The sequence below is a fragment of the Podarcis filfolensis genome (genome assembly GCF_964270895.1).
Source record: "Podarcis filfolensis genome assembly, chromosome: 13".
In the NCBI taxonomy this organism is placed as follows: domain Eukaryota; kingdom Metazoa; phylum Chordata; class Lepidosauria; order Squamata; family Lacertidae; genus Podarcis; species Podarcis filfolensis.
Window position 1 is genome coordinate 3,886,771 of NC_139615.1, and position 22,766 is coordinate 3,909,536.

At 48.4% G+C, this 22,766-nt stretch overlaps 1 protein-coding gene across 1 annotated transcript; it reads right to left on the bottom strand.

The window, feature by feature from the left end:
- Nucleotides 1-1,613: 1,613 nt before the first annotated feature.
- Nucleotides 1,614-22,433, bottom strand: ATP1B2 (ATPase Na+/K+ transporting subunit beta 2). The gene is made up of 7 exons (XM_083581186.1): nucleotides 22,122-22,433; nucleotides 13,627-13,755; nucleotides 11,551-11,655; nucleotides 9,205-9,407; nucleotides 8,077-8,133; nucleotides 5,064-5,162; nucleotides 1,614-3,702 (listed from the first exon to the last, which is right to left on the bottom strand). Exons 1-7 carry the CDS (start codon nucleotides 22,231-22,233, stop codon nucleotides 3,538-3,540), a joined length of 870 nt encoding a protein of 289 aa, XP_083437312.1. The 5' UTR covers nucleotides 22,234-22,433; the 3' UTR covers nucleotides 1,614-3,537.
- Between the last annotated feature and the right edge of the window lie 333 nt (nucleotides 22,434-22,766).

Here is a 22,766-nt window from a genome sequence, read left to right on the forward strand (position 1 = left end):
GTCTCTTAATTTCGTGGCTGCTGTCACCATCTGCAGTGATCATGGAGCCCAAGAAAGTAAAATCTCTCACTGCCTCCATTTCTTCCCCTTCTATTTGCCAGGAGGTGATGGGCCCAGTGGCCATGATCTTCGTTTTTTTTGATGTTGAGCTTCAGGTCATATTTTTCACTCTCCTCTTTCACCCTCATTAAAGGGTTCTTTAATTCCTCCTCACTTTCTGCCATCAAGGTTGTGTCATCTGCATATCTGAGGTTGTTGATATTTCTTCCGGCAATCTTAATTCCAGCTTGGGATTCATCCAGCCCAGCCTTTTGCATGATGAATTCTGCATATAAGTTAAGTAAGCTGGGAGACAATATACAGCCTGGTCGTACTCCTTTCCCAATTTTGAACCAATCGTTTAAGGCCGTACAGCTTTAACTATACGGACCTTTGTCGGCAAGGTGATGTCTCTGCTTTTTAAGATGCTGTCTAGGTTTGTCATTGCTTCTCTCCCAAGAAGCAGGCATCTTTAAATTTTGTGACTGCTGTCACCATTTGCAGTGATCATGGAGCCCAAGAAAGGCGGCCAATGGCCCCCTCCCTTTCCTCCTCTCCCTGTCAGCTCACTGAAAAGAAAAGAAAAGAAAAAGTGCTATAGGCAAGGCCTTAATGAAAGCCATTCATTCTGGCTCGGAGGGAACGAGGGTGCCTCTGCCAACATCTCCCCCCCCCCATGACGTGCCAAGTGATTTAGGGCATGAGATGCCCATCCCTCGAAGGGCAGCCCCAAATTACCAGGGGCTATTTATTGTGCCACTCCTGGCTTCAACTCAGCCAAATTTTTAAAAAGCTACGCGTTCAATGAAAAAGGACCCTCTCTTTTCTTGCTTGCCCCCCCTCAATGCCCCCCATTCAAAAGGGCTGCCTTTATTTCATAGAATTACAGCTCTAGTCCAGTCTGCTACAATGCAATGTTCTGGATTCCAGTCTGATTTTTCACCCAAAAAAAGAGAAAAATCAATGCATCATTTTAAAGATGCTGTCTAGGATTGCCATTTTCTCCCAAGAAGCAGGCATCTTTTAATTTCGTGGCCAGGAAAAGGCCAAAATATGGAGCTGCGCATATGCTAATTTCTAAGGACAGATGCACATTTAGGAAGAAAAGGCTGTGCTTTAATTAAAAGCGCAAAATGCATCTCGGCCTCATTGGGGGGTTAATGCATTTTGGACCTGCAGAGTTTGCTGCCAACTATGGATGGGCAACTTGGAAGGTGAGGCAAGGTGATGTTTGGCGGCTGGAGTGTCAGGCTAGGACCCTGGAGAGACCCGAGTTCAAATCCTGTAACATACTTGGCCATAGAACTCATTCCATGACCTTGGGGAGCCAATTCGCTCCTCCTCCCGGCCGAACCGACCTCGCAGGGCTGTTGTTAGGCTAAATGGAGAGGAAGGGAGGAATATATGCACTTTGTGAGCTGCGTAAATGCAAAATAATAGCAACCCCTGAGAAAAAAAGATAATTTTCCTTCGCTCTAGGGAGCAGGGAAAAATGCTCCCCACAGCTCCGTTTGATGTATAACGTTCAACGTATCTAAACGCACGGTCAAAAACTCCGACCCAAAAGGCAACCAAAGTTTTTAAAGTTTTTATTCATTTATTTATTTCTCATCTTTACAGTAAATCTGATACAGGCAATTAAATAATTCTGCAAATAAAAACAAAGATAAAAATAAGAGAGTTAAAAAGCCAAAGAATTTTTAAGTTATGTCTTCCATTCATACACGTAATAATCGACTTCGATGCAAGCCTTAAAAGAGGTGAAAGGGGTGGAATTTAATAACTATTGAAAAACAAGAAGCAAGGGAGGTTTCTTTTTTTTTTAAAAAAAAAAAAGACCCATTGCCAAAAATTAAAAGTTCGCTTTCGTTTTAAAACAACGCTTCTGTTCTTCCGACAAATATTAAACGGGAAGTGAGAGATGAGGCAAGCGAGAATCTAAGAGAAAACAAAAATAAAATAAAAAAAACTCCATCGGTTAATTAAAGTGACTAAAGAGGCATTATTGGGTTCAGTCAATATTTCCCCCTCAACTATGGCAGAACCAGTGGTTTTGTTTCGTTTTTTAAATTTATTTTCTATCATCATCTTAGTGCAATGTGTGCCACTATTATAACAGATTAAAACAACTGTACACTAAAGGACGAACAGGGTCAGAGCAGATCCTATTTAGAAGAGAGAGAGAGAGGGAATAAAAGAGGGATGGCAGGGTGAGACAATTAAGACTGACAAGCTGCGTTTTTCACAGCCGCCGCGACCGTTTCCTCTGTGAGGGAATCAGAACAGCCGCCATGCCCAAAAGAAGCCTTTTGTCTGCCATTTTTTTTAAAGAAAAAGCTACTTGCAAGTCAAGAGAGATGGCAAGCTATTGCCACACAGAAGTCAAAAGTAGTAAGGGGGGAGAACGGGGACGCTTCAATCCCTGAAGCCGTTTTGGACGGTTGCCACAGATTCTGCGCTTTCTTAAAACAAGGAAGAAGGGTTTACTGATTTAACTGAGAGGACCGGCCAGCAGCAAAATGGCTGCCATCCAAAAACAGAGCGGCGGCCATTTTGTCCATCATGCAGAACCGAGAGAGTGCAGCCATTTCGCTCGGTGGCCAACACTCTGAGGGAATAATTGGGTTTAATCCTTCGTTAAGTGTGTTTAGAGAGCGCAGCAACACACACCCTCAATAAAAAACCACGTTTAACGCATATTTTGACGTTCTTTCGTGCGGTCACGGCAGCCGGAAGCTTCCGGAGCGGCCGAGACAAAATGGCTTCCCAACGGTCAACAGTCGGAGGCCCCAAACCACAGCAATTCCCCCCATATTAGGAACCAAGATGGCCCACCGCTAACCCCCATAGGGCCAAGGAGCCCCCCCAAAGCCATTTTCATAACAAGGGTTTCGTGGCAGGAGCGAAACTGGTAGAAAAGATGGCGAGGGTGAGAGGAGGGGGAAGGAAAAGAGCTCTGGAAAAGGATGAAAATACGGAGGACTCAGCAGTACCTTAATTTTTAATATATATAAAAAATATCTATATACATTTATTATTATATTAGGAAATATCTCCGGGATGGGAAAGGGGTGGTGGTGGTGGTGGGGAGATTCGTGGGACCTGGGCTTGGGGGGGGATCACAGCCTCTGAGCTCCCCACATATGTGGGGCGAGAAGGGGGAGAAAAAATGTCGTTAGAACGAGCCAAAAGCAGCATTCCCAAATATTTCGAGAGAGGTAAAGGGGGCAAATGCGGGCCAGATGAAGGGGTGCAGGTGGAAGAAGCAAAGCCGTCGATTTCGGGGTTCGGGGATTGTCTAACAGCAACGGTTAAGGATGTGCAGAAGTGGGGTGTCCCCCTGCACCCCACAACCACCTTGCTCCTCCTTCAACATCAATGCGCCACCTTGTTCTGAGCATGGAAGAAAAAAGTTAGCTTCCTTTCTTTTTTTAGGGTGCTTGGGTGCAAGGGGATGGGGCGGAGGGGAGGACGGAGCGAGGATTTTTGGGGGGACTATCATTCTTTGTTGACCCGAATCTTGAAAGCCACGCGGCCGGCAAATTTGTCCCGCTCGTCGTTCGTGTTGACGTTGGCGGCGTTGACCCTGCACTCAATGTGGTGGTCGTAGTTGAACGTCAGGTTGAGGAATTTGACGGCCACGACGGGCTGCGTGTAGTTCACCTGCGGAAGTGGGGGAGACCGAGGGGCAAAAAATCAGCCGGGGAACCAACCCACGGATCTCGTCTCGCACCCCCCCAAATCTCTCGTTCTTCCTCCGAAAACACTAAGGCAGCGTTTGCGCTCGGATTAAAGCGGCAGCCCGAAATGTCCTTGCAAAAGTTAAGAGGTCCGACTCGCGAGCGGCTTCCAAATCTACCAAAAATTTCAGTGCCAAAAAACCCCTAGCTTGCTAAACCACAAACCGATTTTTTTAAAAAAACTGAATTCATATCGATTTTTATTTCTTGCCTAGCTGCTAAACACTGGAGAGACTTTAGCACAGGGGTCAGCAAACTTTTTCATCAGGGGGCTGGTCCACTGCCCTTCAGACTTTGTGGGGGGCCAGACTATATTTTGGAGAGAAAAAAAGAACGAATTCCTATGCCCCACAAATAACCCAGAGATGCATTTTAAATAAAAGGACACATTCTACTCATGTAAAAACACGCTGCGGGCCGGATTTAGAAGACAATTGGGCTGGATAGTTTGCCTACCCATGCTTTAGCACTTTAACTTTGCTCCCATTTCGTTTTTAATTTTTACACAGCCTTTCTATACCGCTATTTACAAAGCGGTTTACGGGCCACAGGAACGGCAAAATATACAATGGAAATCATACATCCCATAACAACGTGAGCTGGAGCAACTGAGTCAAAATGGTATGTAGGACTATAGAAATAAACAACGCAATATGCGACAGTCCATCTGAAATATAATATTGCAAACAGACTGTTGAATATGATGGCCGAATACTTGGAGTGCTTCTTATTTTGGGGTTTAATGCTTTTCCACTTTCTACTTTGGAACAATAAATGTTTAGTCCAAGCCTGCAAAACACCTTTCTTATCCCGCCCAATCTTTGTACATCCTTCTAGCAAAAGATGGCAGGACGCAGGTGGCTGTGGTCTAAACCACTGAGCCTAGGGCTTGCTGATCAGAAGGTCGGTGGTTCGAATCCCCGCGATGGGGTGAGCTCCCATTGCTTGGTCCCTGCTCCTGCCAACCTAGCAGTTCGAAAGCACACCAGTGCAAGTAGATAAATAGGTACCGCTTCAGCGGGAAGGTAAACAGCGTTTCCGTGCATTGCTCTGGTTTGGCCAGAAGCAGCTTAGTCATGCTGGCCACATGACCTGGAAAAACTGTCTGCGGACAAATGCCGGCTCCCTCGGCCAGTAAAGCGAGATAAGCGCCGCAGCCCCAGTCGTTTGCAACTGGAATTAACTATCAGGAGTCCTTTACCTTTAGCAAAAGATGGCCCCAAGAAAAACACTTTTGGGTTGAAGAGGAGGAAACAAAGGGCTTGGGGAGTGTGCAATACTTACATGGATTTTTTTGCCGTAATAAGGAAAGTACATTAGGTCAATGTTTCCATTGGGAGGGAACATTGCTATCTCCCCCAGTTTCTGGGCATCCTCCTCTTTCTGTGGGAGGAGAAAAGACGGGTGTCAAAACATATTTTATCCCTTCCCCCCCCTCCCTGACATGCGGCTAGCAACATGCCACCCCCATTCACCTTAATGCTCACTATTCCAAACTCACTTTCACTAACTGTGATATCTCCCTTTCCTATTGGCTGGCTACGCCAAAGGTGATTTTGCCCCCCACTCCCAGTGCTCGCTTGCTGCCTCATTCAACTCTTCTGCCATCCGCTATGTGCATTCAATTATCAAAAATCTCCCCTCCCACTAAGACACAGCCTCCAAGGCCGCCACCCCCCCCTGGCCCCGCTTTTCCCAAACCGCATCCAGCGTTGTCCTTACTATGAGATCTTCCTTAGGGTTTTTTTTCTTCTGAAGACAGAAACGTAGAAGAAGAAGACAGAGTGAACGCGTGGAGAGACAAAGAAGAAATTAAAGTGAACAAAGGAAAGGCTAAATGAACAGAGGAGGGAGACAGCCATTTTTACAAAAAACGTAAGAGGAACAAACAAAACCAAGGGCTATCAAGACTGTATTTTACACGACTGTGATCCTTTTCTTACACTATCTCTGTACAGTCATACCTCATGTTACGTGCTTTCAGGTTACGTCCCGCGGCGACCCAGAAGTACCGGAAAGGGTTACTTCTGGGTTTTGCCGCTCGCGCATGCGCACAAGTGCTAAATTACGCTTTGCGCGTAAGCGCCAAATCGCACTGCGCACCTGTGCAGATACGGTGCTTCAGGTTGCACTCTTTTCATGTCGCAAACGGGCCTCCGGAACGGATCCCGTTCTCAACCGGAGGTACCACTGTATTACCTTACGATGAGGGGACAACTTCAAATATTGTTAGGGAATGTGGGAGGGGAGTAAGAGGGAAATTAAATGATATTGTTGGTGTAAATTTCTTCTCTTTTTGAAAAATCAGCAAAACGGTGGGTGTGTTTTAGAAAAAATACTGTGATCTAGCACCATCCGGTAATCTGAATTGTACACTCAAACCAAAGACATCTGGAAGCTCCAGCTTTCAAAAATTCAACAAGAGGCTGTGAAGATGAACCTGAATGCAAATCTGGTGACAAATCTCAGAAGCTGGGCGCTTGGGGCTGAGCCATGATTTGACAGGGAAAAGGAGAAGGTACTCAGAGCCCGGACTACCTCTCCGCCTCTTCCTCGTATTGCAAAAACAAGGAAACCGTTCGACATTGCTTAACATGAAGGCGCCGCAAATTTCAACATCCCTTGGCGCAAGAGTTTGAACTGGTTTTTCAGAAGGGTATGCGCTGCCTCGATTACTCACAAAGGGAAAAACTACTGCAGGAGGCAAGAGGTAAAGGAAGTGAAGTGGCTGAGTGGGAGAGAATCTACTTTGCATACAAAAGGTCCCGAATTTGATTTCCGACAGGATCTGCAGGTAAAGCTGGGGGAAGGGCCCTTTTCTGAAACCTCAGGGGGGCCGCTGCCAGCACTGAACCAGATGGACTCATGCTCATGAACTTAACAAGGAAGTTCCCCATGTTCTTAACTTCATGACAAGCAGTATTTAAATGCATCGTCAAAGCTGTTAAATATCGCTGTGGTGGGGTTTTTTGAGCCATCCCTTGGTAGGCTAGCTATCCAGATGTCTATCGGGATACCAAATGATGGAACCGACCTGGAGAAATGTTTACACGTGATTTTGTGACCCCTACGTAGCAATGTTCAATGAATTTAGAGGCTAACAAATCAACATTTTTAAATAACCCCCCCAGCCCTAACAAAGTAGAGCGGCTGGGGGAACCCAGTCGCACGGGCAGGGTACAAGAAATTATTATGATTACAATTATTTTTCTTAGTATTATTTTCACTGGAGGCTGTGAAGTGTGCTTGGAGAAATTTTCAAAAAAAAATCCCAGCCAATATGGAATTACCCCTGCTAAATATGAAAAAGGGGGGGACCCCCAACAGAATTCTACAATATTCATAGCTAGCGCCAGGGGAGAATGTCTCCCCCTCCTTAGAAGTTAATACTTTTGTGGGATATTCAGATTCTGACGGAGAAGTTTGAGTTGGGGGATATAAGACAAAATTGCTGGATCAGGCCTGTGGCCCATGTAGTCCATTACCCTGTTCTCACAGTGGCCACCTAGATGCCCATTAGGGGATGCCTGGAAGCAGGATTCGAACGCAAGATCACCCCCTCCCCTCTGCGTTTTCCAGCAACTGGTATTCAGAAGCCTTGCTGCCTCTGATTGTGATGGGAGAACATCGCCACCTCGGCTGGGAGCCACCCATAGCCCTCTCCTCTTCCAGGAATTTGCCTGATCCTCTTTGAAAGCCATCCAATTTGGCAGCCATCCCTGTGCCATCCAGTGGCACAGAGTTCCACAGGTTAACTCCGCTCTGCATAAAGAAGTTCTTCCTTTGACCCAGCCTGAAACTTCCAGCAAGGTACTGCGGGACAGGAAGGTTTGGAGCGACTTCTTCCAAGCACAAAGTGTTTTGCGCAAAAGGCAGCGACTGGGAATCTAGCCGGGAATGTGGACTGCTGGTTTCTTCTAAAGGGCAAGGCTACTTTTGTGGGCCAGAGGCGATCGGCCCCCTATATGGGTTCTCTACCCCTATATCCCGAAGCGTTGCAGGAAGAGCAGAAAGCAAAAGCTGTTGAGTTCTAGGATCCACTAAAGGACATCTGCCTATACGGTTCTAGATTTATCTTCTAATGCTTTGGCAAGACCTTACCTCGTGCTTAGACCGGGGTCTCTGAATGCACAGAATAATTTATTTTTTTGAAAGAGACAAGGAGGAGGAGGAGAGGGGAAAGTGGAGCGTTAATGAAATGGAATGAGAAAGAACAAGAAAGAAAAAATCAAGGAAGAAGAGAAGGAGGAGAGAGAGACAAAAACCAGCAGAGCAGTGGCAGATCAGAGGCTTTTACCTTTGCCAGGCAAGAGACGTTGATGGGCTTGCCGTCTCCCGCGTAGAACTTGATGACCTGCCGAGAGACAAAATGGGGGGTAGAAAAGGGTTCAGGACCTCCAAGTGGCTCTCACTCTGTCCTCCCCACCCCACAAAAAACGAAGGGAGCTGGGCGGGGGACGATGATGACACCACCATCTGCAAAAAGACGGGGTGGAATTTGCCCCACTGATGCTTCTGCTTTCAAAACACCTGCCTTCACCGACTTGGTGCCGTCCGGTGGTTCCGTGCTACAACTCCCATGGGAGTTATAGTTCAAAACCACCAGGTCGGCGAAGGCTGCAATTCAACAGAATCGGCAACAGAACTCCTCCCATCTCCGCAGAAGGAAAGGTTAGGCAGCCGGAGGTTTTTCTGTGCTCCTGCGACCTATCCTTCTAATCCTCGGATGTGGGGATAGAGGGCTTGCAATTCTCAAATCTTGCCTGGGCTGCCCCGTTCCGAGGGAGTCCGTTCCACTGTCTCCCAGATATTTAGTTCTCCTTTCTTGCCATTTGGATCCATTGGTTCAGGCCTGCCCGCGGGGAGCAGGAGGAAATAATGAAAAACTCAAGTCTTTTATCGCGTTTTTAATCTTCTGCTGGGAGCTGCCCAGAACGGCTGGGGAGGCCCGGCCAGATCGGCGGGTTATAGGTAATAAATTATTATAAGGTAAAGGTAAAGGGACCCCTGACCATTAGGTCCAGTCGTGACCGACTCTGGGGTTGCGGCGCTCATCTCGCTTTATTGGCAGAGGGAGCCGGCGTACAGCTTCCGGGTCATGTGGCCAGCATGACTAAGCCGCTTCTGGCGAACCAGAGCAGCGCACGGAAGCGCCGTTTACCTTCCCACCGGAGCGCTACCTATTTATCTACTTGCACTTTGACGTGCTTTCAAACTGCTAGGTGGGCAGGAGCAGGGACCGAGCAACGGGAGCTCACCGCGTCGCGGGGATTCGAACCGCCAACCTTCTGATCGGCAAGCCCTAGGCTCTGTGGTTTAACCCACAGCGCCACCCACGTCCCAATAAATTATTATAAATTGTTATTATTCCCTTGTGCAGACTGAACAGACCCTCAGCTGACAGAGAGGAGCCAGGGCTTCTTACCCGGTTCATCTTGACGAGGATACAGGGGCGTCCGTCCCGGTACCCGTAAGTGGTGTCATTGAGGCCCGAGCAGTCGCCCAACATGGTGCGGTTGAACTGGCATGCCGTCTTCGGGTAATTCAACACCCCATTGTCCACCTGCTCATTGTACTGCCCCGGGATACAGTCCCGGTTGCTGGCCACTTGCTTGGCGTTGTCATAAGCTAGAAGAGAAGGAGGAATCGTAGAGTTCAAAAGGGAACCCCAGGGGTCATCTAGTCCAACCCCCGGCGATGCAGCAGGAGGAAAACGTAGCTCAGCAACAGAACATCTCCTTGACCCAGTTCCCAGGGAGCTCCAGGGTAGGGAAAGACCCTTTTGATTATGTTTTTTCATGGTAAATCTTTATTAGTTTAAAATACAGATACAGATAATTTACAACGAAGGTAAATATAAAAGAGAGAAATAGAGAAAGAAAAATCAAGACAAAAAGATAAAAAGAAAAAGCCAAAAATTTATACCAAAGCATATCCGTCAAATAAAAACTTATGCTTAAAACTTCCAATCGTTCTCATTATACTGTTTATATAGCCATGGTTTTATCACACAGCTTTGCATTATATCCTTTTTCATAGATTTCAAAGGGAAAGACCCTTTCGAGACTCCACAGAAGACAATTCTGGCGCAACAGCCGAGCGAGGGTACTTTAAAAAACCCGTTTTGTTTATTTTTACATTTGATCTCACTTTTCCTCCAAGGGCCCTGTTTTATGCTTCACAACAACCCTGTGAGGTTAGGCCAAGAGCTGAGCGGCAGGCCCAAGCTTCTTTTAAAGCTCATATACCCAAAGCCCCCCAATCCTGGGAGATGCAGTTTACCGATGGTGCTGGGAAATGTAGTTCTCTGAGGGGTAAACTACAGTTCCCAGAATTTTCATTTTATCAGCGCAAAGGTAGGCCGTTGTTGCTTTTGTATTTATTTAATATTTCCCCTCCAACCCCCTTTTAAAAACACATCCAAGACAGGGCCAGCTGCCTCCACATCTCCCCACATAAAAAATGGGGAGAAGAAAATAAATAAAGGCTGGCCAGAAAACATCATCTGGAAGGGCTGCAGCTGCACCACCGTACGCGGAATAAAACAAAATTTAAAAACCATGATGGGACAGATCAAATAGCCCAGGTTCAATCTTAACGAGGTTTGGTGGGGGCTACTTGTGGTGCAGAAACCGTGTCTTTGAAGTCGTTCTCAATCCACTAACAAGTGGGAATCGACAGTCCAGGTGTCTACTGAAGCACAGATCAAAAAAGGCTAAATAAATAAGCCTGAAGCGCCAGCTCCAAAAAGCGCACTGCGTTTTTATAGCGAGACCCTTTTTAAAAAGCAGCACACACACACGTCTAAATTATGCAGCTATAATCCTGAAAATGACCCTCCAGAGGAGGTTAGTATTATCCTTGAATTGCTCTGGCATACAGATCTAATGGAGAAAATGACACACAATTTGAGATTTCGACAAGGGCAGCATCCTCCAGACACCTTTTAATAAGATTTGGCATTTTTTTATTAGATATACAGAGGAACCGTCATTTCCAAGACATGCCTGGCAAATCTGGAACTAGACTTGATAATAAGATAGCCTTTTACATGGATTTTGCTATTTTAATCTACTTGCGAATGCACTTGTTCTATGCGGCTGTTTTATTGTTTCGTATCACGTCTGAAACCTGGAAAGCTGCTGGCAGTCAGTGTAGACAGCACTGGCCTAGATGGACACTGTCTTGGAGTCCAGGGCAGTTTCCTGCACTGCTCAGATCTTTGCAAATCCACTCTCTGGTTCTGCCGCCTCTTCGCCACATAGCGCCAGGCAGACACCCCTGTCTCCAATTAACAATTCGCAAAGGATTCCGGTATATTTTAAATTACCTCTGATTTTATAAGAGAGTGGAAAGCCCCTTGGAGGAAACCGAAGGCAGGTGATTATATAGATCTATGCAACCTGGCTTAAAGGACATCGTGGAGTTTCACCCAGCAAGGAGTTCCACTGGTGAATGCACCCAGCTCGTTTTTCACACCTGCCACCTCTAGGGGGCCTCAGCTGCGCACGCTTTCCCCAGCCCCTCTGAAACTTGGGTTCCCGGGTGGTGTTGGACTACAACTCCCATCATCCATTCCTTCCCAGGACCCTGGATGATGGAAGTTGTAGTCCAACAACATCCGGCGATGAGAAAGGGAATGTTGCAGAAGCTTGGGAAAAGGGGGTGTGCAGCCGTTCCTTCCCTAATTAAGTGGTTAATTAGCATCATTAGGCAGAAAGGCCGGGGGGGGGGATGAGAAAGGTGTTGCCTCTTCCCCCATTTTACTTACCCTCCAAAAACTTATTTAGCATCCTCACATATTCCTCCCAGGATTCAGTTTGGCTCATGTTGTAAGTGATGTCCAGAGCGTCTGTCTTGGGGCGAATCATCACGCCTGCGAGGCAAGGAGGGAGAAAAAGAAAAAGAGAAACGGTTGAATTTCAGAGCTCCGCCTGCCCACACTCCTCCCTGAGGACCAGAAACTTGCCTGGTATGCCCCGCAGAGGACCTTAAGGTCCATGAATAATCATAGTTTAGAGGTACCGGGCCCTAAGGAAGTCAGATTATCCTCCCCCCCAGGGCCAGGGCCTTCTCAGTGATGGCTCCGACCTGGTGGAATGCTCTGTCCCATGAGACTAGGGCCCTACAGGATTTAACTTCCTTCCGCAGGGCCTGTAAGACAGAGCTACTCCACCTGGCTTTCAATTTGAACTTAGCCTGATCTTTTATTCCCCTTCCTTCCCTCCCCCTCCCCTTTTTATGAAGATTACCCGCTCTGGGATCCCACAGCTAATTCTCCCCTGGTCTCCTCGCTGGCCCAAATACGACTAACTTAGCCAGCTAGCCCTGGTGATCATCTAATGTTTATTGGATGGATTTCCCCCCTAAACTGATTTTTGAATTCTGAATTTATTGTTATTCACGTTTTATACTGTATTTTATGCTGTTTTTGTTGCATCAATTAAGGGTTTTAAATTTGTTGTTAGCCGCCCTGAGCCTGGTTTTCTGAACCGGGAAGGGTGGGGTATAAATAAAAAATTATTATTATTATTATTAGTTCTCTCCTTGGAGAAACTGGCTATTTGGCAAGGAGGCAAAGGCTGGAAAAAGTGCTGCCAGCACCAGGGGGGCTCCTCTTCCAGCCAGCTGTGGTCTACTAGGCCACCTCGTGGTGTTCTCGACTACAACTCCTGTCCGGTGGGCAAAATCCTGGGTCAGACTAGATGGCCCCAGCAAGCCCCTCATCTGTGACAAAGACCAGTGGGGAGCTCCTAATTTAAGCCAGTTTAGCAAGCAGCTGGGCATATCCACACTGGGTTTACACATTCCTGTACACGGCCAGGGCTTGCCCCAAAGGATCCTGGGGGTTGTAGTTTGTGAGTGTGCCAAGAATAGCCCGTTTAACAGCTTCAACCTCCCCTCGCAGGGCTCCATGCAAGAGGGAGCGACTTTCAAAACCAGCTTTCAAGTCCGAAGTGCTAGCCTTCTTTTCTATTTAGGCGGTACTGTGGGGCGGCAGGGGGACATTTCCCCTGAGAACACCCACGTCTCTGAGCATGTCCAGAGTTCAATGAACGACCCTAGCCAGATTCTGCACATCAGTGCAGTTCCTAGTGCAAGCTGGCTGGCCATCTGCCATGGGTGCTTAAGCTGAGATTCCTGCTTTGCAGCGGGTTGGACTAGATGATCGCAGGGGTCCCTTCCAACTCTACGATTCTTCGAAGGCCAGTCACTTCTTTAGACACCAGTGCCTCATGCAAAACCATTTAAACATGCCCCTCCCCACACAGCACCACTTATGGGAAAGCCACATAGCTGTCAAGCGTCCCTTATTTGGCGGGACAGTCCCTTATCCCAGCGCCATGTCCCGCTGCTGTCCCTTATTGATGATGTCCCTTAAATCATAGAATCATAGAGTTGGAAGAGACCACAAGGGCCATCGAGTCCAACCCCCTGCCAAGCAGGAAACACCATCAGAGCAATTAAGCTACTGAAGGTAATGGGGCCCTTTCTATGTCCAGCTGTGCTTTGTCAACAACAAATTGTCGCTGTTTTTTTGTGTTGAATATATGCTCTATGGTAATTTATGGACCTAATAGGTATCTAAAGCCATTTGCACGCAACAAAATATTTATTTTATCAAAGTAATTGTTGATCCCTTATTTTGGCTGCTGATCCCTTATTTTCGAGGCTGCTGGTCCCTTATTTTCAAATCTGTAAGTTGACAGCTATGGAAAACCACCCTTCAAGCAGAAAGCTAACACCTCAGGGAGAACGCCAGGCTGGACCTCCTTGTTGCACCTGCTTTCTGCCTGCGGGGACTTTGCGCGCGATCTGCATGCAAGGTTGGAAGCCAAGGTCTCACCTGGGATGGAGAGGCGGTCCTGGTATTTGGGGTTGAACTGGTCCACCGTCTGCAGCATCACCCACATCGTGAGGGTGAAGAGGGCTGTGAGGAAGCCGTAGAAGACGAGGTAGAACAGCAGGATCAGAGCTGCAGATGGGGCAGGAAAAAAATTAGATTAAATTGAGGAAAGAAAGTCAGGCAGTGAGGTCCAAAAACTGCAGCCATTAGGATTGGCCCCCATTCTGTTTTCTTATCAGATCCCCACCTCATGCTCCCCTCTGCCAGAGGGGATGCTGTTCTTAGACAGGCCTGAAAATGAACATTGCAGAACAGCCTTTGCCAACCTAGCGCCCTCCAGGGCTATTGGGACTCACCAGCCTCCACCCAGAGCTGCCATTTTGGACCATGACAGCGTTAGAAACTCAGGTATATAGGCTAATCACAAACCTTAAAGCTAGGTTTCGGTTGCCACAGCTAGTTATCTCAAGGAATATTTATTATTATTATTATATTTCATTTCTATACTGCTTTATATTTTAAAGAACAAGTCTCAAAACGGTTTACAACACACAAAAACGTCACATAACACAATCCGGATTAAAACAACTTCATATGAAGTCGATTATGAAAAGCATTCCCTCCCCCCTTGTTTCTTTCTTTTATCTTTTGTCTTTCTTTTCTAGTCTGCATTCTGGAAAACTGTGTAGATGAAATGTTTTTATGTATGGTTATGTATTGTTTCTATTTTTTCTATTCATTTTTTTGTAACATTTAATAAAATAGGGAAAAAAACAACTTCAAGTGAAATATTTCAAATCCTCCTCTAAAAGACATTTTGCAGTCGCCAAGTGGTCAGCAATTGGACCGGCGCCAGTCGCAAAACATGCCTAGCTCATTTCTATCCCCAACTACGACTCCCACCAGCCCCCAGCTAAACAGGGCGATTTCGGACTACAACTCCCATCAGCCGCGGCCAGCACACCTGTGTCACAGCCCAAAAGGAGCGCGGGTTCGACAAAGGTCGCTCCAGAAAGCCTGCAAATTGCTACCGCCTTATGTCTGCCCTGCCTTTGAAACGCCTACGAAACCGTAACGTCTTTGGCCCATCCCGAAATTTTCCTCTGCAGCACCTGCCTGCCTCGCTAGGGCGTTGTGCCAATTTAATTAGATGATTGACGAAGCGAAGGAAACCCGAGATGCACCCCCCCTTCAGCACAGTCGCTAGATATCCCACAAAGTTCAGCAAGAGGGCAGCTGGGCTATCCATGGCAGGCTGGCTTTAGGGCCAGGGAATTAAAAGGGGGGGCCTGGACTGAACTCCGAACCACCCCAAATCTTTGATACCCCTTTAGCATGTTTTAACACTCCTTTACCATGTTGGGCTAGATGACCCTCAGGGATCCCAGTTCTACGATAATCCCCCAATCCGGCTAGGAGATACCCTCCCTGCCTGAAACTCCAAAAATGAAGATATTAATTTGGTCATACGTGGCCGATGGCAAAATGTGCCAGGCACGTTTTGAATGCTCCCCAGGTCCCTGACCTCCGTTTCTAAATCCCAGATTCGAGTAAATACGGTATATTTTTCGTTGAAAAGTCCCAGCGCCGGCCAAAGCAGACCGGCCCCTAATATCATCTTCCTCCTCTGCTCTCCAAATGGCTCTCTCCTCTACTGCTAGGCAAACCTACCTTCCTCAAACTCAGCCCTCCAGATGTTTCCCATGATCCCTAGCTAGCAAGACCACTGGTCAGGGATGATGGGAATTGTAGTCTCAAAACATCTGGAGGGCTGAGTTGGAGGAAGCCTGTACTACGGCCCCAGTTGCTCTCCCTCAGTGGTACCTTTCTGCTTAATGTAGATTATGAACCCATCTGTGTTTCCTTTAATTCACCCTCGTTCTCCTCCCTCCTGCTTCCCTGCACTTTCACCTCCCTAAATCCGCAGATTCCCAGTGCGATGCTATTCGGTTTTTCAAATCTTTGGGGTTCCTCCACTTTAGGGAGGAGAAAGTGTGGGGCGGCAGGAGCTGTGGGGGGAGAACCACTCAAATTCGAAGAGGCACAAGGAGTTCGCAATGGGCAGGGCCCTGAATCTCTCGGTGCATAGCTGAACTATGCAACTCCCTGCCACAAGATGGCCAACAACTTGGGGGGGGGCGCTTCAAAAGGGGATGCATGGAGGAAGGGGGGGATATTCATAATCAGTTGGAAGCCCCCGGAAAGTGCAAAAGATGGTCAACTTTACAGCCAGTCTGCTAATTTGTAATTTGACTCAGAATACGGAAAGCAAAAATATTGCTGACAACATGGTGGAACATTAAAGTAACCGGGTTGTTGTTTTTTTTAATCCCCCAGGAGCCAATGATCAGGGGGTTTTTATTTATTATTAACCTCCAACTATTCCTTATCTCATTATTTAAGACAAGGAGAGTCTCCCAAAACAGTCAGCGAAGGAAAAAAGCCCAGAGTCCAGGCCATGGGCTTGCAAACTCAAGCCTTCGGCCTGACATATAAAGCCTGGTGGGATCCAAGCCGTTCTCTAGAATTGCACAGGATTTACTCAAAGTTTACACCTAGGTCTCCTAAGACGTCCGAGCACAGGTGCCTTTGTGGAAATAAGCAGTTGTATTAATCCCAAAGATGACTCTGAGTTCAGGTCAGCGGAGCTCTCCGTTTACTGTGTAATTTACTGAAGTGGGTCGCTGGTGCCATTTCACAGATCGGGGAACTGAGGCCAAGAGGAAGTGACTAGCTAGAGACTCCACCCAGCGAGAGAATCTGACCCACAAGAATCCCAGATCTAGGTTGCAACACCTTCATTTAATGTAGGCCACACAGCTGGAATAAGTAGGCTATCAGAAGGAACCATCTCGGGCCAAAGGCAAGAGACACAATTTGGCACAAGTCAGAAAGTAAACAGAGGCTGGGAGGGACAGAAACATTGTGTGTTTGTGTGCAGGAGCCTCAAACTTGTGTATGAAAGTATGGAGACAATTAGGATAATATCAGAGCTGCCCAATGGTTTGTTTAAAATACATCCCTGTATGTTTGAAATTCGCCAGGCAATTCAAAGAAACAAACTCAGCAAATCTCAGGGCAAATTTTTATCCAGCTGCCCCCCCAGGAACCCACAGCACAACCTGCCCCCCAGCTGAGTGTTAAAATAAGCAGCTCCTGGCAGCGGGGTCTAGGGGTCACCCTCGCACAAATCCTGCAGCGTTTTTCCAACGCACAGAGACAAGGCAGAGCAAAGCTCACATCCAGGGTGTTAGCAAAGTAAAGGGACCCCTGACCATTAGGTCCAGTTGTGGCCGACTCATCTCGCTTTACTGGCCGAGGGAGCCGGCGTACAGCTTCCGGGTCATGTGGCCAGCAGGACTAAGCCGCGTCTGGCGAACCAGAGCAGCGCACGGAAACGCCGTTTACCTTCCCACCAGAGCGGTACCTATTTATCTACTTGCACTTTGAGGTGCTTTCGAACTGCTAGGTTGGCAGGAGCAGGGACCGAGCAACGGGAGCTCACCCCGTCGCGAGGATTCGAACCGCCGACCTTCTGATCGGCAAGCCCGCGTCCCAGGGTGTTAGCCAATGCTTAAAGTTATTCAAGAGTCAAGCCTGGAATTGGATATCCCATCACCTCCACAGGCACCAAGTAGTGCGGTGTAGTGGTTAGAGAGTCGGACTACGCAAGAGCAGGGTTTAAATCCTCTCCCTGCTCAGGCACCTTGGGCCAGTCACTGTCGTTCTGGGCCCAGCCTACCTGGCAGGGATGTTGTGGAATTGAATGAGGATAGGGGAAAATCGATGAGCTCTCCGGAGGAAGAAAAAAAAAGGAGAGTTGGGATGCCAGTGCAATAAATAAGTAATAAAGTGCATTTCTGAAGCACCCTCTCCAATGACACACAGAGACAAACAGCAAAGCTGGAAAACCTGCAGCTTGCAAGACATTAACCCCAGAACCTCTGGGCTTTGCAAGGCCAAAGCTGAGCTGACAGACAGGAGATAATCCTGTTTGCTGTGTCTGGAGTTCTTGCTCTCTCTCCAAAACACACAGGCATTTATAGCAAAAGAAATATGGGCATCCACAGAGGGGGAGCAAGGGGGCATTCCGCCCGTCCCCCCAAAAAACACACACAACCCCCAGATTCCCAGCCTTTAGATTTTTTAAAAAATGCATTTATAGAACCCAGGATATAAGGCAGAACGTGGAAGCCACACTCCTGGCCGTTTTTGTGAGAAATGTGTCTGCTCCTCCTTTCGGCGTTTGGCTTTGCCTGCCACCCAAAAACTCCCACCCCCTCAAAAAAATAAATAAACTCCTGTATATTCCCCACAAGCAGAAATGAGATTACAAAATTACAATTAGATTACAAAAATGATGGGGTTTTTCACTCCCTCGAAGAATCCACAGTCTCTTCCTCCGCCCTCTAAATTATCCAGTTTTTTTCCAGGCAGCCACCCAATGTAAAAGCTGCCCCCTTTTACCCCCTTCCTTCACGTTCCCTCTCTCTTTGCTAGAGATTTAAGCGCCTGCTTTGTCCTGTCTCCCCTCCTGGCTTCCCCCTGCTTGGCCAAATCCTGCCACCAGCCCCCACTGCCCTTCTTCTCGTTCCAGAAATGTCCAGCCCTCAGATCAGGCCTCCTACCGTCCCCCCCGAGATCCTTTTCACCCCCCAAAACACCCACAACTAGACATCTCAGCTTAAAATCCTGAGCACCCATTGCTTGTTGTGCGGGTCTCTCTCTCCCTCACCCAATGCTGAAATATCAGGCCTCATTTCCACCCTAGAGAAGACCCCATAACTCTTTCAGGCTCACCCATCCCTGCTCTTTTGCCTAAGGAAAACCCCAGTAATAAGGGGTCTCCAATATTGACTGCCTGCATTCTGCACCAAAACCCATCTTCCTGCTGCTGTTTCCTCCACTTCCTGGCACCATTGGGTACCATTCCCCCCCCAGACATGGCATGGGGGGCATATCAGTGACTGATGAGGTTCCTGAACCCTCACCTTATTACTGAGACAACTGTTTCTCTCCCCTAGAATAAACCCCGCAAGCAAAGCTTGCATCCTTTCACCTGCTGCTAAAATGCTTGAGAATGGTGCGCCCCCCCCCCACAAGACCGCCTTTTGCCCCATGGAGAAATCGAGGCAGCAATGTCTCCTCTGCCAACTGTATTAGGGCGAAAGGCTGCGCCAACTCTCTCTTCTCCACACCGCTTGCCAACGTCTTCGCTCCGCAGTGCCAACGGCAACTGAACCCCGAGCCGAGCCAAGATGGAACCCCCCCCTCCACAAAAAAAGTGCTGTCAGATCTTGGCCTGGTTTCCTTCCTCCCCCCGCACGCCGGATCAGGATCAGCTACTGCAGTGGGGGTGAGGTGCCATCAGCTTTCTGCAGTGAAATGCAAGCCAGGATTCGGGGGGGCAGTCTTCTTGTTCCCCCAAAACCGCTCCGCACGTCGCCGGGTCTCCAGAGCGCACAAAAGCAGAGAGTCGTAAATTGCAATAAATTGGTGGGGGTGGAGGGGGGGAAGGGGGAACCAGATTATCAACGCAGCTTTGGTTCACAATCAAAGGGGATGACCCCCCCCCAAAAAAACCGGAGCAGGAAAAAGGCTGCTGTTGAACCAGATGCTGCAATTTTCTGGCCAGGAAAACTGCAAGAGATTCGAGTTTAGGAGAGTGCGAGGCTTGTGGGATTTGACAAAAGCAGGGAGGGAGGGGGGGCAGATTTGTGGGGGGGGGGTTGCAAGGAGGGGGCCAGAGCCTGACAGAGAGGTTGCAAGCTTTGGGGAAAGGAATTTTCCCACAGGCAAACAAGGTTTCCAAGGGAGAAGAAGAGCTTGCCAGGTTCCTCAGGAGTTGCAATGCGACAGACCCAAAGGTTGGACCTTCTGTCAAATGGGGGAGGCAACTCCTTCTCCAACCCCCCCACAACACCAAATTTTCTTCCCTCTCACCCTCCAGAAATTATTCAGCTGCCCCATTCCCAGTCTGAACCACCAGCTCGCTTCCCAGCCATCTACATATTGTTGCAATCCCTTTCACCCCAAAACAAGGCGACTTGGGGGTGCCAGTAAGGTGGGTAAAATGGGGGGGGGGGGAATCAAGAGGTACACAGACTTGGGGGGGTAGAAAATCTGGAAAGGGGAGAATTCAAGAATTGGGAGATCTAGAAAGGCCAGGCCACATTTACACGGGTGGTTTTAAGAAGAAATCTCATAATGTCAGCTTGCTGGGGGGGGGGGGGCAGGGAGATAGAGAGATCTATAAATCAACTGTCTCCCAGATCAAGGGGGTCACCATTGGAAGGGAGGGTTTATTGCTCAAAGCAGATCTAGGTATGCATCTAGTTTTTATGGAGGGGGGGGCGCAACACAGAGAGGATGGGAAGCAAGCAAAGGTTTGCCAGCAAACCAGCATTTTGCCAAGGGGGGGGGCATTTTAATCAACGTTTTGCAAGCCTGATTATTTTTCGAAGCAGGACAAAGCGACAGAGGCTGTGGCGAAGCCCCCTCCTCTCTGGTGCCAGGAGACTGGGGGGGGGGCGAGCTTGTTGACAGACTGGGCAGGCGGTGGGGGGGGGGAAGAGAGGGGGCCTCGCAAGCCAACTCCACAGAAGGAAAATAATGACCTACTTTTCCTGCTGCTCTGGCCTCTGCTGTTGCCTACAACACCCTTCCTTCCCTGCATCAATCGATATCAAAAATTGGGGGTGGGGGAGGAGAGAGCCCACCGTCAACCCCCCCCCAAAAACAAGAGCATCAGGAAACAGAAAGCCCCATACAATCTCTGCCCCTTTTGGGGGGGCACAGACCCTATACAGCACCTGATCGCTGGGACTATAAGGCCCCCCCCACAAAAATATATATATTTTCCAGGCCTATTCCACTCTGTCATTACTGCCACATTTTCTACACACATTTAATATCGCCTCTCATCCTGAGCAAATGATCGCCCCCCCCAATCTTCAGGGATGCAGTGACTCCCTAGGCACCCCACTTTTTCTCCCCCCCCCACCCCAAACACAGCAAATGCTCCCCCCAAAATTTTTTCTTCAAAGCATATAATGATTTTGTTTCCTGGGCAGCCTCCACGCTCTGTTCTCTTTTCAAACTGGGGGTCTTTTAGCTCTGTCAAATACACACACACACACACATTTCCCCCCCCCAATCTGCTTTCTCCAAGGGGTGCTGTCCCCCCTCCCAATTCACAAAGACTGCAGCGAGATCCCCAACATTAATTCTCTTCTGCACCTGCATTCATGTCCGGTGTATGTCTAATAGTCTCGTATCTCTCCATTTTGTAGGTTATGTTTGTTTGTGTGTGTGTGTGTGTTTTTTTTGGGGGGGGGGTTGAGGTCAATCTTTGACCAAAAACCAGATACACCCCCCCTCCCCTGTTTATCAACCTGCCTTCTAGAACATTGCAAAGGCGAGATCCATTTCCATTCTACCCCACAAATGCAGAACAGGGTCCCAGGGGAAATCCAGTTTTATCCATCTTCAAATTTCACTTCATGGCCTGGGTGGCGATGGGGTTTTTTTTTTGGGGGGGTGCTATGCCCAGGGTGTAAATAACCCAATGTGTTTCCCCCCTTTCCTTTTTGGGGTACAGCCTTGGCTGCTATTCAAGGACTTAGATCATCTCACCCCCCTCCTTCAAATTCAAAAATTGAGAATTATTTTAGAAGTGGGGCCCTGTTTTAATTCCAGTCTCCCTGCTTTTCTTCCACCCTAAATACTAATCTATAACATATATAGATATTTTTTTAACGTAGAAACCTAAATAACCCCCTGAAATTTCTCATAGTGGCCCTTTCCATATTAACCACCCTCCCCAAACAAAATCCACATGAAACCCAATTTTCCCCTTGCATTTCCTATTTACTCAAGATCTGCAGTTTCCCTTGGGGGGGCACTCCAGAAGTCCGCCATATCTGCATGCCCCCCCCTTCCAGGATCGCATCACAACCCCCTCTTTTTCTTCTAGTCCCCCCCCCAAAGGACTCTGAGATCTATTAAAGAAATTTCCCATTTCCCCCCTCCAGAAAGCCCGCCCCCCATCACAAAACTCCCCCTTACATAACCCTCCCCAAAGCACCCCCCTCTTTCAAAAACCAAGGTTAGAAAAATCTCACTGGGCGATGCCCCCTTTTATTAAAGAAACAAAATAAGGGGGGGGAAATGAGAATATTCAGAATCTCTTTTCCAAGAAAGGGGACCCCGATTTTCAGCCAAAGCTTTGCTTTTGGCTCTTATAGTCGCCCCCCATCCCTAAAATAATCCCTTTCGTGGCCCTGTTCTCTCTCCACCCCCCCCCATCTCCACTAATCTCCCCCTTTAAATAATCTCCCTTGGCTAGGAGTCCTTGAACTATCTTGTCATTAAATCCTGCCCTGGGGGAGGAGGAGGCGGCGGGCAGCCTCAAGATGCAGGATCAGCCCCCCCCCCCCACTCCCTGCCTCCGTGCGCCCCCCCCCCAAAAAAAACCCCAGACAAGACAGGCTCACCCCAGCTGCTCCCGGTGCGCCCCATAAACTGATGCGTGCGCGGGTTCCAGATAAATTCCTTCCATTCCGTCATCACTTGCCCGCAGGTCTTCTTCTCCTTCTCGACGGCCATGGTGGCTTCAAAGTGGGGGGGTCAGATCCTGGCAAGGGGCAGAGGGAGGAAATAGGGGGCTGGGTCTTCACAGGTCTCCCCCCAAAACAAGGATGCCCAGGGAGAAGGAAGCAGGAGAGGAGAGAGAGAGAGATGCAGGCGCAAAAACTAAGCTGTCCTCTTTTGCAAGGATGCTCTGAGCGCCTCCTCCTCTGGTGCAAAGGAAAAGAGGCAGGAGGAGAGGGAGGGATCCTATTTATTGCACTGGCCCCGCCCCTCCTGCCCTGGCCCCGCCCCCTGCTCATGAATATGCAAGAACGACGCCTCCGCCCCCTTTTCCCCATTCAGGATTTTCCCATCGGGGCTGGGCGGTTTTCTTGAAAGAGATGTAGGGCTGAGCCCCATTTGGAGAGGGAAGGGTGTTTGGGGAGGGGGGGAGGGGGAGAGAAGTTGCCCCCATCAAGTTTCTCAGGTCTGCTAGGTTTGGGTCAACCCCCAATTAGAGAGGGGTGGGTGGGAAAATGCGCTTTTTTTTTTAATTTGCATTGAGTGGA

Excerpts from the sequence above, each read along its gene's own strand:
- ATP1B2 (XM_083581186.1), bottom strand. The coding sequence starts at position 22,233 with ATGGCCGTCGAGAAGGAGAAGAAGACCTGCGGGCAAGTGATGACGGAA. Across the intron at positions 13,756-22,121 it reads GCGCACCGGGAGCAGCTGGG|CTCTGATCCTGCTGTTCTAC; the intron begins GTGAGCCTGTCT and ends CCCCATCTGCAG. Across the intron at positions 11,656-13,626 it reads GGACCGCCTCTCCATCCCAG|GCGTGATGATTCGCCCCAAG; the intron begins GTGAGACCTTGG and ends CTTGCCTCGCAG.